The 16,136-nt window shown below is 44.7% G+C and overlaps 7 protein-coding genes across 9 annotated transcripts; 5 read left to right on the top strand and 2 right to left on the bottom strand.

Moving 5' to 3' along the window:
• Positions 1–604: 604 nt before the first annotated feature.
• On the top strand, positions 605–2,368 carry LOC148175896 (uncharacterized). Its single transcript, XM_088033602.1, has 8 exons — positions 605–810; positions 854–979; positions 1,024–1,157; positions 1,207–1,307; positions 1,351–1,500; positions 1,605–1,836; positions 1,881–2,073; positions 2,181–2,368. Exons 1-8 carry the CDS (start codon positions 703–705, stop codon positions 2,229–2,231), a joined length of 1,095 nt encoding a protein of 364 aa, XP_087889728.1. The 5' UTR covers positions 605–702; the 3' UTR covers positions 2,232–2,368.
• On the bottom strand, positions 2,335–5,063 carry Son (Son RNA binding protein). 2 transcript variants are annotated; one of them, XM_088033596.1, is made up of 6 exons: positions 3,897–5,063; positions 3,626–3,856; positions 3,464–3,580; positions 3,302–3,415; positions 2,555–2,893; positions 2,335–2,509 (listed from the first exon to the last, which is right to left on the bottom strand). In XM_088033596.1, the coding sequence occupies exons 1-6, from the start codon at positions 4,950–4,952 to the stop codon at positions 2,399–2,401; spliced, it is 1,968 nt and encodes a 655-aa protein (XP_087889722.1). In that variant the 5' UTR covers positions 4,953–5,063; the 3' UTR covers positions 2,335–2,398. The 2 variants fall into 2 exon arrangements, with proteins under 2 accessions (XP_087889722.1, XP_087889723.1); XM_088033597.1 differs by lacking the exon at positions 2,335–2,509 and adding an exon at positions 3,019–3,082 and having other exon boundaries at positions 2,657–2,893.
• LOC148175898 (uncharacterized) lies at positions 4,951–5,757 on the top strand. The gene is made up of 4 exons (XM_088035000.1): positions 4,951–4,982; positions 5,014–5,024; positions 5,067–5,568; positions 5,617–5,757. Exons 1-3 carry the CDS (start codon positions 4,951–4,953, stop codon positions 5,378–5,380), a joined length of 357 nt encoding a protein of 118 aa, XP_087891126.1. The 3' UTR covers positions 5,381–5,568; positions 5,617–5,757.
• Positions 5,758–11,049, top strand: Nt5b (5' nucleotidase B). Of its 2 annotated transcripts, none has more exons than XM_088033598.1 (8): positions 5,758–5,981; positions 8,998–9,071; positions 9,141–9,258; positions 9,306–9,401; positions 9,453–9,657; positions 9,704–9,922; positions 9,971–10,368; positions 10,417–11,049. In XM_088033598.1, exons 1-8 carry the CDS (start codon positions 5,806–5,808, stop codon positions 10,883–10,885), a joined length of 1,755 nt encoding a protein of 584 aa, XP_087889724.1. In that variant the 5' UTR covers positions 5,758–5,805; the 3' UTR covers positions 10,886–11,049. The 2 variants fall into 2 exon arrangements, with proteins under 2 accessions (XP_087889724.1, XP_087889725.1); XM_088033599.1 differs by lacking the exon at positions 5,758–5,981 and adding an exon at positions 6,612–6,784.
• Positions 11,025–11,997, bottom strand: LOC148175900 (protein FRA10AC1 homolog). Its single transcript, XM_088033607.1, has 2 exons — positions 11,467–11,997; positions 11,025–11,422 (listed from the first exon to the last, which is right to left on the bottom strand). Exons 1-2 carry the CDS (start codon positions 11,900–11,902, stop codon positions 11,160–11,162), a joined length of 699 nt encoding a protein of 232 aa, XP_087889733.1. The 5' UTR covers positions 11,903–11,997; the 3' UTR covers positions 11,025–11,159.
• Positions 11,998–12,243: 246 nt separating this feature from the next.
• LOC148175901 (uncharacterized) lies at positions 12,244–13,342 on the top strand. Its single transcript, XM_088033606.1, has 4 exons — positions 12,244–12,652; positions 12,699–12,979; positions 13,030–13,183; positions 13,241–13,342. The coding sequence occupies exons 1-4, from the start codon at positions 12,423–12,425 to the stop codon at positions 13,275–13,277; spliced, it is 702 nt and encodes a 233-aa protein (XP_087889732.1). The 5' UTR covers positions 12,244–12,422; the 3' UTR covers positions 13,278–13,342.
• A 323-nt stretch (positions 13,343–13,665) lies between these two features.
• On the top strand, positions 13,666–16,132 carry Tsf1 (Transferrin 1). The gene is made up of 6 exons (XM_088033595.1): positions 13,666–13,805; positions 13,850–13,952; positions 13,994–14,133; positions 14,187–14,465; positions 14,517–14,674; positions 14,724–16,132. Exons 1-6 carry the CDS (start codon positions 13,721–13,723, stop codon positions 16,083–16,085), a joined length of 2,127 nt encoding a protein of 708 aa, XP_087889721.1. The 5' UTR covers positions 13,666–13,720; the 3' UTR covers positions 16,086–16,132.
• Positions 16,133–16,136: the final 4 nt, after the last annotated feature.

Here is a 16,136-nt window from a genome sequence, read left to right on the forward strand (position 1 = left end):
TTCTCGGCCAGAAAATTCCGTTCTTTCGTCAATTTTTGCGTTAAAAACCTTCAGCAATAAACATCCAAACCGTCCATGAAAACGACCAAAAAACCAACCTAAAAAGAAAGGTACAATGGCCAAAAATATCAAAAAAACTTACGTAAAGGGGTAAAAATATCGACAAAAAGAAAATAAATTGCTGTAAATAAACGGAAAACAAAGGAAGATGTTGTTTTTCCATGAAGAAAAATTCAGTTTTCACAAGTCTCACTTTTCGAAAACAGCCACCACGATTAGTAAGTTGCAGTACTGCCAACCTCGGACGTCTATATTACTAGTTTCGATGACAAAACCTGTAATTACTCTACTTTAGACAATTAGTGTGACTACAAAAGCAATGGTGGTGTTAAGTGTTATTAAAAACGTGTTAATTACTGTGGAAATGTGTAAAATTCGTCCCCTGAGTGAAGCCGCGTTTCGATCTAATGGGATTTCGAGCCAACGGGAGTTGTCACTTTCGCCCACCATATTGAAGTTATCTCATCTCGAAGTGTCAATTTCTGATAAACTTTCCCATCATTTCAAACCCCCAGAAATTAATGTTATCACCAAAAAGGGCCCCAGTCTTACCAAACCAACAATTTGCAACATTTCTTCCGGATTATCATAGCATCGAATCGATTTCCTAACCAAAAACTACCCCAAGCACAAATCTTCAGAATGGAACAAGATTTGGAAACGAACCAAAATACAGAGGGACCCCCTAGGAAAAAAAGTAGGCGTCAAATAGACCAAAGTTCGAGCAAACATAACATAACCTCTTTACCAGTGAGTCTGTGCTTAGTAGGTCAAATGGCTAATTTTCTCTCAGTATGATATTTTAGTGAATATTTTTCGTTATTTGGACTTAAAAACCATTGGGGTTTGTGCTACACTGTGTTCAACTTTTAATAACGTATCCAAGGACAGTTCTCTGTACCAAAAAGTGACCCTAAAGGTGAGTCGCACAGTTTCAGAGCCACTCTGTAGATCCAATTTCAGTACAACATGAATAAAGAGTTTCTGGAGTCTTTCGTTTCCAAGATATCATATCCCAAAGAACTGTGTATAGAGTATAAGTTTTGTGATAATCAGTCTGAAGTTGATTATTCAGAATTCGATAAATACGTGCGCATGTAAGTCCGCGCCCCCTTGTCTCCTCAAAACTAACCCCAATTTCCACAGAACCCTCACAAAGTGCGGAGAGTGCGTCAAATCAATTAAAGTAGACAGCTGCCGAAACGACGAAATCCTCGTTCTCCTCTCAGAATGCGTCAATCTTAAAGGTAATCATCAAGAGTATCATCACCTTCTAAACGCACTTTTTAGAGCTCACCCTGTATAGATGCAAGAGTTCCTTCCAATCCCTGGCGTCAATCACAACTCTCAGGAGCATAAAATGGGTGTCATGTCATTTCCCGCAAAAAATCGCCAGCGAAGTAGTCAAAAACAACGAAGCACTGCGAATTCTACACCTCTGTAAGTAACATGACATTTCACGCGCCATCTTGTCCCCTCTGATTGGCTCTCCCGATCTCCTCCACGCCTCTGATTGGCTCTCTTGGTCACGTGACTGATTTCAGCGGACAACACGAACGTCAACGTGAACGAAATCTGCGAGAATCTTTCGAAAAGCAACGAGGAAATGCGCGAGATTTACTTCAGCGAGAGGAAGAAACTGCGGGCGAAAAGCCTGAGGACGTTGGGAAGACTGACGAAACTCCGGAGTTTGGCGCTAATCTCGGCTGCGGGATTCGAGTGCGATCCCGAGGACTCACTCGAACAGATCGCGGCAGGCTGTTCGAAACTAAAGAGGTAACAATTGGAGAATTAAAATCTCCACTGAAATCTCGTTTTAGTCTGTTGATCTACGGGTGGAAAGAGATCAACGATGATAACTTAATGCCGATTCTCCACATGTGCACACAGTTAAGAGAACTGGATCTCAGAGGGTTGAATATTACCATCAAAAGTTGCCGCGAAGCCGCCCTGTCTTTACCTTCCCTCAAAACCATGGATGTGATCAAATGTAACCGCGTTAAAAAATCACAGGTTGGTATTGGTGGGCAGTGACGTCAAGTCGTCACGTGGTTATAACAAGTCGCGCTTATTGGTGCTTATTGGACCCGCCCTTTGTTCTCATTGGCTCTTTGTTGCAGCTCGCCAAACTCCAGCAGGATTTCCCAGAAATCGATATTCCGTTAGAGTAAACTTCTGACTACATTTTATATTTATTTTTAGCATTTCTCATTGTTATCTTTTATAACGTTCATTTAAGTTGGTGTTCGTAAGTGTATTATTATGGAAACTTAATTTTGAGACGAATTCATAAATTTATTTTATAAATCCTAGTGGCTTTATTTACATGGCGGTGGTACTACTGAATCAAGCCGAGATGTTGGAGGCAGACGGTGGCAGCGGCGGCTTTAGCTTCCTTCTTGTTAGGACTGGCAACGTTGGGCTTGTACTCCACCCCATTCAAAATCACCTGTTAAAAAATTTATTAAGAAACGAAGAGAAAAGTGGCACTGACCTTGAAGAGGAAGTTCTTTTTGTGGTCCGGACCGCACTCAAAACACAACGTGTATTGTGGCGCCCCCAATTTCTTCTTCGACGCATATTCCCCCAGAAGAGATACAGGGTGTTTGTTTTGAATCGTGTACGTATTCCACTGGCTCTGCCCTTGTTTCTTCTTCTTTTTCTGTTCTTCATTAGCGACGAGACCTTTCTTGTCTAGTTTAACTTCCAATAGGAGTGGTTCTAACGCCCCTGTTTTCTCTTTCCCCAATCCTTCGCCAGGTTTCCACCCCATTTTCTGTAGGAGGTGCATTCCCATCCCTCCCGAGACCGGCGTGGCGGACGTCAATTGGTCCTATAGAAAAAGAGGCGTAAACTTGTGTCAAACTAACCAATGCCCTTGCGTATTCACCTCAAACACCAATGACGTGTTACTCACCACCAATCAAATCTTTCCCCGCCCAAAATCACTTCACTTACCGCACGTAATCGAAGTCATGCAGTTTCCAAGTGATGAACCCTGATTTAGTAACCTGATAGTAGCCTGAAACAAATTCTCAGGTGTCGGTTTTCGTCGGACGCTGCCCCCGAGCGAGGGGCGGCGTCCGCACAAGCAGCCACAGATTCCATCTCTAGCAGTGTAGAAATGGTCTGTGCCTACTTCCGACCCGATCTGGATCTCATTGAATCCCTTTGGATGGCCTGAAAATTTGTTCCAGGAGCGGAAGGGTAGCACAGGAGCCCTGTGGGAGTGAATTTGTACCTTTTTAGCCCAGGCTTGGTAACCTGAAGACAGTTCGGCTTGGGAGAGCACCTGCGCCCCTGTGGTGCCCGTGAACTGACCAGGTTGCTGTTTACTCTGCGCCCAGGTTTGCATCTAAACAAAAAAAATCAAATAAAAGACGATAAAAACCTAGAAACAGACCTCTTGATTCGATTTGTACATTTGAGTCAAAGCCTGGACATCGTTCGGGTTCTCTTGCAGTTTTCTTATGGCTGTCAACCGCTGAGAGACGATGGAGCCGATGTCCACGGAAGTCGCCTACGAGCAAAAACGAATAAAAACGAAAATGGAGGCTAAACGCACTTCTGCTGGAGGTACTGGGAAGACTTGCGGACCGGGCGGAGCTGCGGGCGCGACTTCTTTCTCAGGAGGCGGGGCTTCCACTTTGGGCGGAGCTACCGGTTCTGGAGTTTTCTTCACGGGAACCCACTCACTCTCCGTTTTTCTATGCAACTGCCCACTGCTTACAGGAAACTGTAAACGCAGCTCACTTGTCCTTTCCTGAGTCGACTTGATAGGCAATGGAACAGAATTCTACGCAACAATAAGAACAAAACACGCTCGACAACCTCACTTTTATATTCATGGTGATCGAAGTAGGCCGATCCTTGATCTGAAAAGGATGGTGAAACGGTTTATCCGTGTCGCTGTCACTCCCATGCTCGGAATTGGACGACAGCTCTCCAAGCTCCTCCTTCTTACTCAACGTTTTGCAGAACTCTGTGAGCTCCTCGATGGTTTTTCCCCCGGCTCTGATCGCCGCGATCACTTTTTCTTGTGCTTGGGGCCCCAGAGTGAGCGCCCCAGGAAGACTCCCCGACTTCATCATCTGAATGGCGTTCTTCCGTGCGATTTCTAGTAGTTTCTTTTTGTCGATGTGGGAGGAGTCACGAGAGGAGGAGCGTTCGCCATGCCGCCTCTCTCTGTGGCCACGCCTCCAAAAGTCCTCCTCTTTATAGAACGAGTTGTCTGTTCGTTTGGTTTTGTAGTCGCGACTGCGCCTGTCACGACTTCGACTCCGCCTATCTCGGCTGCGGCTCCGCCTCTCTTGACTGCGACTCCGCCTCTCTTGACTGCGGCCCCGCCTTTCGACACTCCTACTTCGGTTTCCTTTGATTTTATTACGGAGATCGTTGATGCGGAGTTGTAGCTCTCGTTCTTCACTTTCCTTTGTGCGGTCTTCTTTCTTCCGTTTCTTCGTTTTTTCGTGGTCGCTCTTGTGTTTTCGCTTTTTATGTTTTTTGTCTTCATCGGATTCTACTTCCCCGTCTTCTAACTTGTTTTCTTTCTTAATACTATCGAGATTAAAACTAATTTCAGTACCTTCGATTTTGATTTTTTGCTCCGTGGACTCTTTCTCTTGCTTTATCAAGATTTCGGCCAAATCGATCTCGGATTTCGCGCTTCCGGAGCTGTGATCGCGTTTCTTCTTCTTGTCTTTCTTTTTCTTCTTCTCTTTGTGCTTGTGCTTCTTTTTGCTCTTCTTGTTCTTTTTGGGAGAGTCCGATTTCTCTTTCTTGATAATCACAGGAGGCTCGGCGTCGAAACTGTTGAAGAGTTCTGACAAGATTTCCATGGAGGACTTAGTTGGAGCCTCCACCACCGGTTTCTGTTCTTCGGAATGCATCATGACACTTCGCGAAAGTCGGGTTATGTTCTTGTGACAGATGTCAACAAATATTGATGTGCAGAGATACCAACCGTTTTTGCGCGGGGAGTATTTTGCAATTATTCAGGCACTAAGGGGGTGTTGAGTTGACTAGGGGGCCCCATCTATGGGGGAGTTGTAACTGGGGGCTGGTTGGAGGTGATTTTGACGGTTTGGGTGAAACTGTGGTGCCAACCCCTGGCGATAAAGTCTCTAAATCTGTCGCAATCAGCTGTGATGCTCGTAAATCTGGGAAAAAACCAGAAAACAAACTAATTGTTAATATCTTCTGTTTAATTACGTGCGAATTTTTTATCATAAAAAGTTTTATCTTCAATGTCGCGTCCAGAGGTGACACCAGTCAACGTCAATTTAGTTCGAAATTTTTTATCCTCGCGATCTATTTCTGATCAGTTTGACTAAATTAGTGACTTGTTTGCAATTACGCGCCTGCAGCTTGAAATAGTACACCACAAAAAACCCTGAGAGGAGCACCGCGGACATAACCTCAAAATTACCAGGTGAAGATGTCTTCAGACGGGAGCAGCGGCATGATGGACCAGAACTCCAGAAAATACTACAGGCATGCTAGTCACAGGTTAGTAAATAAGCCAGAAATCTGGAATTCCAAATTTGGGAATGTTAGCTAGGCAACCAGTAATACAAACATTGGGGACATTCCACGGCATTTCGACCACCGCGGGCCGTAAAAGTGGGCGTGTTGTCGCACACGTGCTCCATCAGTCATTGGTCAATCCCACTATCGCCAAACACGCTTATCAATGACCCTCATTGCGTTTCTGCTCAGTTCTTTGTGTGGTCTCGAGTTTAAAACATGCCGCAGCTCCCAGATTCCGATGAAATGCGCACGAGGGGGTTTTCCAGTGGTTCCAAACTCGTCGCTTTCCACAACCTCCAACGATGCGACCGATCTGAAAACGACCTCGAGAGTTTCACCGGTGGAATGCGTGCGGAAAATACCTGGATCGACAAAAGAGAGCTAGCCCACAGGTATTTTTTCTGGAGACATCTTCTGGATGTCGTAACAATCACGAAAGGTCGAAGAGATTAAAGGTCAAAGGCTGCTGACGTTGTGTAACCGTAGGGCTTAAACGCCACGAAAACAAATCTTTTACTAAAAATATCTTCGTTATCGCGACTTATTTTACGACTTGTTTATTATTATCACTGCGTGCGTTTTGCTAAGGTGGCTATGACAGGTGTCCGAAGCCCACTCGATTTCAACACTCCAATTATGCAGTTATGCACTCTTGTTTTGATTGGATGGATGAACGTACGTGATTGGTTCCTTTTTTGGTGGATACAGAGTCGCGACGGCCGTGGCATGACCCTTACTAACCAGCGGTACCAAACAAATTAACTAATTATCGCAAACTTCTCAGAATCGATTAATTGTTGCTTGAAATCTGTAATTACACAATGGCGATGAGTCTATTTATAGAGTTATCTAAAGAATTTCTCATCAATTGGCCAGAACAGGCGCAAAATTTCACTTTAAATTTCGAAACTAAGCGAAGTGAATCCCCGACACCTTCTAATTCAATAAACAATGACAGTTAAGGTCACTTGTCCCCCCAACAATGAAAATCTCCGTTAATTTAGAGGCTCCTTCCTTCTAACGATGCATCGCTTCAACCTTCATTCATACATTGAAAGTGGTTCAGTGAACATCCACGTGTGTGCACGCATTCGCGTTATTTTTGTTTGGATGATGTGCGAATTTTCATGAGCGAAATGCGCTTCAAGAACGGAAATTCGGAGGAAAACGGGCGCCGCGCGAAAGCCTCAAATGAGTAAGTTTTCCTCACAATTCCATGCCAATTTTCCCAGACAAAGTACACACTTTGTTTAGAAAACGACTTGTTTGTTTTCTGATGAGATCTTGAGCTCCTTCAGACTGTGTAAATAAATCGCGATTTGGGCCAAATATTTGGGCGAATTTTATAGTTTGCATTTTATTTCGGGGAAAGATTAGTCATACTTCTATGGGAACAGGTGGTTTGAAGCGTGCCATAAACCAATGCCATAATGAATGCCATGATGTGCGTATTGTTAGGCGAAATTAGTCATTTTCGCTGGTTTTAAATAGAATCGAGGAAGGCTGCGACAGAATGCGGAGTTGTGCCATAAACTTGGCAATGCCAGAAGTATTCAACCGCGATCTTCCACGAGCGTTGAATGTGTGCCATAAGTATTCAACTGCCAGAGACATTCAACCTGCGGCGACTCTTCTTCAACTTAATTTGAAATTGTGCCATAAATATCCAACGGTGGATACAAAAATGACAAATATTCAACACCGTTCCATAAATATTCAACTTTTGTTTTACACAAATCAAGTAGTTTCGCCATGACTTGCTTGATTTGGGCAGTGGTGCCAGAAATTTTCAACGCCGCCTCCATGCCACAAAAATATTCAACTTTTGTTTGACACAAATCAAGTGGTTTTGCCATGACTTGCTTGATTTGAGCAATGGTGCCAGAAATTTCCAACGCCGCCTCCGTGCCATAAATATTCAACTTTGGTTTGACACAAATCAAGTAGTTTCGCCATGACTTGCTTGATTTGAGTAGTGGTGCCAGAAATTTTCAACGCCGCCTCTGTGCCATAAATATTCAACTTTTGTTTGACACAAATCAAGTAGTTTCGCCATGACTTGCTTGATTTGAGCAGTGGTGCCAGAAATTTTCAACGCCACCTCCGTGCCATAAACCCTCCATTTACAACACCACGCATTTCACTTGTTTGATTTACATAATTGCCCCAATTTCGGGTAGCGCGATACCATAAATATTCAATTTTTTGAATTCATATTCATATTTTATTCCAAATATTCCATATTTTATTGACCCAATATAGAATTAATTTTTTCACGGAAACAAAGTCTCACTAATCTTTATCAGTTATCAAGTTCAATGGCAAACATATGTTCTCATGTTCTTATCACAGTTCTGTCAATTTTGATAATCCGAGCATCCTGATAAAATTAATTGTTGGGATCTCTTTTATTGGCCGAAATTTTTCTGTTCTTGGCAATGACCAGAAATTCCCCGTTTATAATTAGAGATCTGGATATAAACTAATTAAAAATTTCATTGCGCAAACATGAAAATCGTAGTTTCGATGATCAATCACAATTTAAATGACATCTGACAGAATTAAATATTCATACAAACGTCATTTTAGATCTCATAACTCATTCATCAAGTGAAAGTCGTAATTTCAACGCCTACCTCGCTGGAAAAAGCGGTCACTTTAAAACAGACCAAACGTGTTTCTAATTCGCGCTAATTTAATTTACGTTCAAATTTAGTTCACTTAAGCAGACACGTGGTGACATTCTGTCAACTGTCATTGAATATCATGGTGATAACCTCAAATCACCCCCGAAATGTCACCTATTGCCAACTTTGTTTTTTTCATCAAGGCCACCCGGAAAGTTTTCACATATCAGTCGGTAATGTCGTAATTATTTTCGAATTATTTAGCGATATTAGCAGATAAAATCGTCGTGACCTAAAAATTCGTGCATATTTATGAATATTTGAAATGCTTTTTCGATGTGACGTTCTGGCGGCGCTGCCAAATGCAGAGGCGCGCTTTATCGATTGATCAACATTTTTATATTATTGGAAAATTGTTGACTTGGTGGTGTTTACCGACCTTGTCTTCACGCTAATTACTTTGTTTATTAAACTTCATTAAAGAATTGGATCGGAGTGGGCTGCGGACGAAGCTACGACATACTGTCCCAATTCTCCGCCTACTTTATTGCGGTTTTTTGACAATTTATGAAACGTCAGTGTCAGAATTTCGGAAAATTCGCCGCAATTTTTCTGTCCAACAAATGGAAGTTTAGGGTTTTTGGAACGAAACCGAAAAACGGCGAAACGATGGTGTCGAGAGAGCAGAAATTTATTTACACTTTGAGTCGGTTTGATGACGTCCGCTTCAGGTTTTTCGTTGTTTTTTCCGCCGCTTCTCTAATTGCGTTTTTTGTTTCAGGATATTCGTTAATCGCAGCTTGCATTTGGAGAATATCCGCTTTTTTGGGTTCGATATGGACTACACGCTTGCTGGTGAGTATTTTTGGTCCAGTCGTACCAACATACCGGAAGATTTAGAGCCTCCTAATTCGTTCTTTTCAGAGTACAAATCTCCAGAGTACGAAATCCTCGGCTTTGACTTGGTGAAGGAGCGCATGGTCTACATCGGCTACCCACAAGAGATTTTAGAATTCGAATACGACCCAACGTTTCCTGTCAGGTGAGTAACAGACCCATAAACCCATTTCTTCTAATCTACCATTCCAGAGGTCTGTGGTTCGATGCCCAATACGGAAACCTATTAAAAGTCGACGCTTATGGAAATATCCTCGTGTGCGTCCACGGCTTCGAATTCGTCAAACAGTAAGTGGAGATTCTACAAGACCTCACTGTACGTGACGCCCGTTTTTTTAGTTCGCAAGTGTACGAATTATACCCGAACAAATTCCTTCCGTTGGACGAATCAAGAGTTTACGTGTTGAACACTCTGTTTAATTTACCAGAGACGTACTTGCTGGCTTGTCTGGTGGACTTCTTCACGAACTCCCCCCAGTACACCAAGACACTGACGGGGGTGAAATTCGGGGATCTTTACATGTCTTTTAAGTCAATTTTCCAAGTAAACCACCCCCTCTCCAAGTTTCTGTTCTAATTCGTGGTTTTAGGACGTCCGGAACGCGGTGGATTGGATCCATCTACAGGGTGATCTGAAAAGCAAAACCATCGAAAACTTAGAGAAGTACGTAAAAAAGGACGAGCGCCTCCCCATGTTCTTAGCGCGCTTGAGAGAAAGCGGCGCGAAAACCTTCCTCCTCACCAACAGCGACTACAACTTCACCGATAAGATAATGACGTACCTCTTCGACTTCCCTCATGGTGCCAAAGTAAGTAGTCTTCACCACTCCTCCACGGGTGGTAACACTGCGTCTTAGCCAACAGACCCGCACCGCGACTGGAAGACTTACTTCGACACCATCGTCGTGGACGCCCGCAAGCCCCTCTTCTTCGGCGAGGGTACAATCCTCCGTCAAGTCGACACAGAAACCGGCGCTCTTCGTGTGGGCATCCACACCGGTCCCTTCCTCAAAGAACAGGTTTACTCAGGCGGCTCCTGCGACGTCTTCACCAAGCTCATCGGCGCCAAAGGCAAGGATGTTCTCTACGTCGGTGACCACATCTTCGGCGATATTCTCAAGAGTAAGAAGATCCGCGGCTGGCGCACCTTCCTCATCGTCCCTGAGCTAGTCAGAGAGCTCCACGTGTGGACCGACAAGTGCCAGTTCTTCGACGAGTTACAAATGTTGGATGTGAAGTTAGGAGAGATGTACAAGTAAGTATCGCCACGTCCACACTTCGAGGTCTCACTGTATCTTTGTAGAAATTTAGACAGTAGCACGAAGGAGAAACCGGATATTTCGAAGCTGCGATTGGCGATTCGTGACGTCACGCATAAAATGGACATGTCGTATGGGATGTTGGGGAGTTTGTTCAGATCCGGCTCACGACAGACCTTTTTCTCGTCGCAGGTTGTGAGATACGCCGATTTGTACGCGGCTACTCATTTGAATCTCTTGTATTATCCGTTTTCGTACATGTTTCGCGCTCCGGCGATGTTGCTCCCTCATGAGTCGACGGTGGCTCATGAGCAGAGGTTTGTGGCGGAGTCCATCGACAAGAATAACGAAGAGAAGGAGGCGAGGAAGAAGGTGTTGGAGCGGTCGCACTCGCAGGTCCCCCATGTGAGGCCGGAGACTCCGCTGAGCGTCACACACAATCACGACGAGGACTTCTCCGATGATGACAGCGACGAGAAGAACTCGATGAAGAACGGGGAAAAACACGAATAATTTTGTTGCGGTTTTGTAGTGCACAAACTCGTATTTTAAGAGTCAAAGCATTTTATAGATTGTTAACTAATCTAGCGCAAAATTGCTCATTTTTTTACATTTGTTGTTATCGCGATTTTTATAATAAGGGAAAAGTAGATTTTTATAGACATGAGAAACTCGTTTTTATTTTTTTTTATTTATGTAGTTGTGTTATTTATTGTGTATTAACCTCCAATAAACCATTCAATTCAAATTTGGCGCATTATTATACGGCGGGAAATTCAAAGTGTCTTCACAACAACAATTCCTGTAAGTAATCCTCCATTTCTTCATCTCTGGACTTCACTTCTTCCGGTTTGTGCTTATCCCACGGGGACTCCACCGTCTCCTTTTCTTCAACGTTCGCCTCCGTGCTTGTCTGCGGCTCTCTTTCTTCTGACTTTTCCTCCAGTTTCTTCTCCTTCTGTTGCTTTTCTTTGTGTTTCTTCCCGAGTCTCTTCACTTCTCGCTTCTTACTCCGATAGTTTAACTTCCTGGAACAATCAGGGCACAGCCCTCCACACCCCAATAAAAACCCCAAAATTCTCCCCCCAACTTACTTATCTTCACCAACGCGTTCTTCCGCTCTCCTTGTTCTTGATACGCGAAATTCACCTCCCACGTCCTCAATCCTTCTTTCTCTTCACATTTTTTGTTCCCACAGATAAACTGCCCTTTTCCCACCACCACTTCGCGCTCAATCCTCCAGCGGAGCGCTATTTTATTCTCTTTGTACAAACTGAGATCTCCAATGCAGTACTCTTTGAACAACTTATCGTAGTACTTTTTGGCGAACTGAGCCCCCCACGTGTCGGGGGCTGTCTCGTCCCAAAGGAATCTGTGGTTGTCTCTAAGTACATCTTTGTCGGTTCTGTCTTTGGAAGTGTCGCGGTAGAGGAGTTGGGTGTCACCGGGCTGCTTGAGGATGTAGTCGTTAATAAGGGCTTTGTGGATGTCGTAAGGGTTCATGTAGCGCATCTGAGAGCGAAAAGTCATTTTGACAAGGGGGCGACGTAAACATAACCTAAATGCTACTGTCACTTTGACGACTTTGACATTGACAAGAAGGAGGTGGAGGTGGCTATGGTCACGCACTTTTGGAACCAAACCGGCCGAGTTCCATACCGGCGCGCACTTTTAATTTTTTTATGTATTTATTCTTTAATGTTGATTTTATAAAGGCTAAATTCCGCCAAGATTTGTCACGCCGCTCCAATTTGCCTTAACCATGTCGCCGCCTCCTCGCCCGATTGTATTTAAATCCCCAAACCGCACTCTAATTACCCAATTCAATTATGATCACTTTTGCTTCTCTTAGCGCTAAATTCCCCACTTATGATGACCACCACGTCCGTCCGCATTGTTGTCCATGCCAACCGCACGGAATAACAATGCCTACTGCGATCCACTTAATTATTTGTCATGAATATAAAAATCGTCCCAAATCACAGTAGGCCATGTTTATATCACAACAATGTATTTTTTTCCTCACTGATAGTACAACCATCGCCCTAAAATGTTGGTACTAGTGTTAGTGCTCGTAACTGGGACTCTCGCCCGGGATTCGTACCTGGAAGCCTATCAGGAGTCCCAGAGTACAACTGCCAAGATGGATCGGGAGTATACTGAGCCTTTTCCGTACCCTTCAGGACCAGGACCACAGTATGGACCTCCGAAGTACCAATATGGCCCTCCGAAGTACCAGTATGGACCTCCATCGGCACCTCCTTCAGCACCAGCCTCCAAGTACAGTTCCCCAAAACGCGCAATTTAGTTTAACGGTTGTTTTTAGTTACGTCCCTTTGGTACCAGTTTATGGGCCACCGGCCCCATCGTATGGGGTCCCTCATGGGATGCTGGGACTTCTCGACAAGCTGAAATTCAAACTTGATCTTTTTACGCTGGGTAAAATTCTTCTCAAGATTGTTTTGTTTAAGAAGTTTGTGAGTTTTGTTGCCGTTTTGTGTCTCTTGATGTTTATACCACATCTGAAGAGCAAAGTGGATGATTCGATGCCTGATGATGGGGGAGATGATGATGACGAAACGATGCGGAAAATGGAACCACAGAAAGGTAAGCGTTTTCTGATTGGAGAATGAAGAAGCTCTAAATTAGAGTTTCAGTTGGTAGCGACTATTTAAATAATATCACTGAGTTTGTGTTGGGAGCCATCGAGAGTTTTTCGAAAAATTACACGAAGGAGGAGGAATGCGAGGGTGTCTTTTGTAAGACGCAGAAGATTGTCCAAGGAATTGATGATAAGCTGAGCTACCGGAAGTAGGAGCAGTTTTTGTTGTTTTTTTTTTGAGGAGATTTAACAGTTTTTGGTTTTAGGTTGGCAGAATTGTATTCTAGAGAAATCCAGCCGTGAGTTTGCCAGTAGGGGTATTAATTTATTTATTTATTTATGTACCAAGTGCAATAAAGACATCTTCTAACGAACGTGTTTTGACCATTTCCGAAGGTGACTGCTTCATCTTAATAGGAAAATTATTCGCGGTTTTATCATAAAAAAACAACTCGCTGATATTTCTTGGTTTTTCTGTCAAACGGGATTTCCCTTTATTTTATTTTTGCTCTCAATTAGCAAGATATAAAATACGAACAAAACATGCATTATTTATCGCTTGTAAACACCAGTGGCGGCTCGTTCCAATCGTACCCACAGCCCACTTTCTTTGTTCGACGCAAGAATTCCACAACTGACCCCATTAGTGCCGCCACTGGCATGTTTACAAACTCGCGGTGAATAATAATATAAATGCAAAGTGACCGCCGAAGAGAGCAGTGTTGGTGTGACGGTGAAAGGAGAAGATGAAGAAACTCCTACTAGTGGTGGTGGTGTTGGTGGCGGCGTCGGAGGCGGTGCCCCGGTGGCGGAGAAACACCCGAAACGAATGTAAGTCGTTCTTTTGATTATCACCATCTTCAAATCTCTCTTAGATAAAATGTGCGTCCCTGAAGAACTCCTCTCCTTGTGCCAGCAGATGGCTTCTCAAGAGACCAAGAGTCCCGCTCGGATCGTCTGCATTCCTGCTCGTGACCGGTACTGTCTCCCCCGTTTCGTCAATTTCACTTCTTCTTCAGTTTTCAGTGCATTGAGAAGATTAAGCAACACGCCGCTGATTTTCTCACTGTGGACCCTGAGGATATGTATGTAGCGGCGAAAACGTCCGATCAAGATTTCGCCGTGTTTGAAGAAATCCGTACGCGCGAAGAACCAGAAGGTACTTACCATTCCAAGGCCGACTTGTCCTCTCACTTGACAAACTCGTTTTAGCTGAATTTCGATACGAAGCTGTCGCTGTTGTCCACAAAGACTTGGATATCAACGGGATTGAAGGGTTGAAGGGGTTGAATTCGTGCCACACGGGGGTTGGGAGGAATGTGGGGTACAAAATTCCGCTGACCAAACTGAAGGCGAAAGGGATTATAGGCCCGTTGAACGACCCCCAGTTGAGTCCGAGGGAAAACGAGCTGAAGGCCCTCTCGCAGCTGTTTAACAAAGCTTGCATTGTGGGGAAGTGGGCGGCGGATCCAAAGCTAGACTTGGAGTGGAGTGAGTACCCAAAAAAAAAAATTATCGAGTTTACACCGTTTTTTTTTTCAGAGACGAAGTACTCAAATTTGTGCGCCCTCTGCGAGAACCCTAAAGTATGTGACTACCCTGATAGCTTCTCCGGCTATGACGGCGCCCTGCGCTGTCTCGCCCATAATGGTGGTCAAGTCGCCTGGACCAAAGTCATTTACGTCCGCAAGTTCTTCGGGGTACTACCTCCCTCCTAACCCACCCCTTTCTCTAATTGGTTGGTTTTAGTTGCCTGTGGGCGTCACTCCGGCGAAATCCACCAATGAAAATTCCGAAAACTACTCGTACTTGTGTCCTGATGGTACTCGCGTGCCTGTGACTGGTACTCCTTGTCGGTGGGCGGCGCGACCTTGGCAAGGCTACATGGCCAACGCTGACGTGATCAAAACCGTGGATGAATTAAGGAGAAAAATCGAGAATCTAGATAGCGTCGGGGAAAAGACCCACGCTGATTGGTTGAAAAAGGTGCTGGAGGTGGACGAGAAGTCTCTGGTGAAGGAAAACAAGGTAATACCGCCTAAAGACTATCTAGACAAAGCCAACTATACCGATGTCATCGAAAGAGACTACGGGCCGCCTTTTAAGACAGTCCGGTTCTGTGTCACCTCCGACGACGAGCTGAAGAAGTGTGAAGCTCTGTCAAAGTCAGCGTTCTCAAGAAACATCCGACCTCGCTTTGGCTGTGTTCAAGAAAAGACTCTTGAAGACTGCATGAAGACAATAAGAGACAACGGCGCTGATATCATCACCCTCGATGGCGGTCTCGTCGACAAAGCCCAAAGAGAATTCAACTTAGTCCCTATTGTCTCCGAACAATATGGCAACCTCGGACAGTCGTATTACGCCGTTGCCGTTGTCAAAAAATCCTCGAAATTCAACGCCTTTTCCGATTTACGAGGCGCCAAATCCTGCCACACTGGAATCGGCAGGACTGCCGGCTATAACGCGCCCTTGTACACCCTCATCAAACAAAACCTAATCGACAAAGCCAACTGTCCCTACACTAAAGCTCTATCCGAGTTTTTCTCAGCGAGCTGCTTACCCGGCTCCAAGGACCAAAAGCTATGCCAACTTTGCGTCGGCGACAAGAAGGATCCTTCAACTAAATGCAGCTTTGACTCCACTGAGACTTACAGTGGGTACACGGGGGCGTTCCGGTGCCTGGTGGAAGGGGGCGGCGACGTGGCCTTCGTCAAGCATGTGACAGTCCCGGGGAACACCAACGGAAGGAATGGGGAGGATTGGGCCAAAGACTTGAAGGCGGAGGACTACGAGCTGCTTTGTCCAGAAGGAGGCCGCAAAGCCGTCGATCAGTACGAAAGTTGTTATCTCGCACATGCCCCGCCCCATATGGTGGTGACCAGTCGCTCGAAGACCAACAACGAAGTTGACGAAATCCGGGATCTCTTGCTCTCGGCAAGCAATTTGTATACCAAGAGACCGGATCTCTTCAAGATGTTTGGATCGTTCAACGGAAAGAAGGATCTTCTCTTTAAAGACTCCGCCACTGGACTAGTTTCCGTCGCTAAAGAGAGCGAGATCCAAAAGGAATATGCTAAAGTGCTTGCCGTGGTCAATGGATGTTCCTAAGCTGGCTTTGTAGGAGTTAAACCAAATAAACAGCTTTTTTCGCTTTAGATT

The sequence above is a fragment of the Gnatocerus cornutus genome, chromosome 4, assembly GCF_029298725.1.
Source record: "Gnatocerus cornutus isolate USDA-ARS CGAHR chromosome 4, icGnaCorn1.1, whole genome shotgun sequence".
Taxonomy (NCBI): Eukaryota; Metazoa; Arthropoda; class Insecta; order Coleoptera; family Tenebrionidae; genus Gnatocerus; species Gnatocerus cornutus.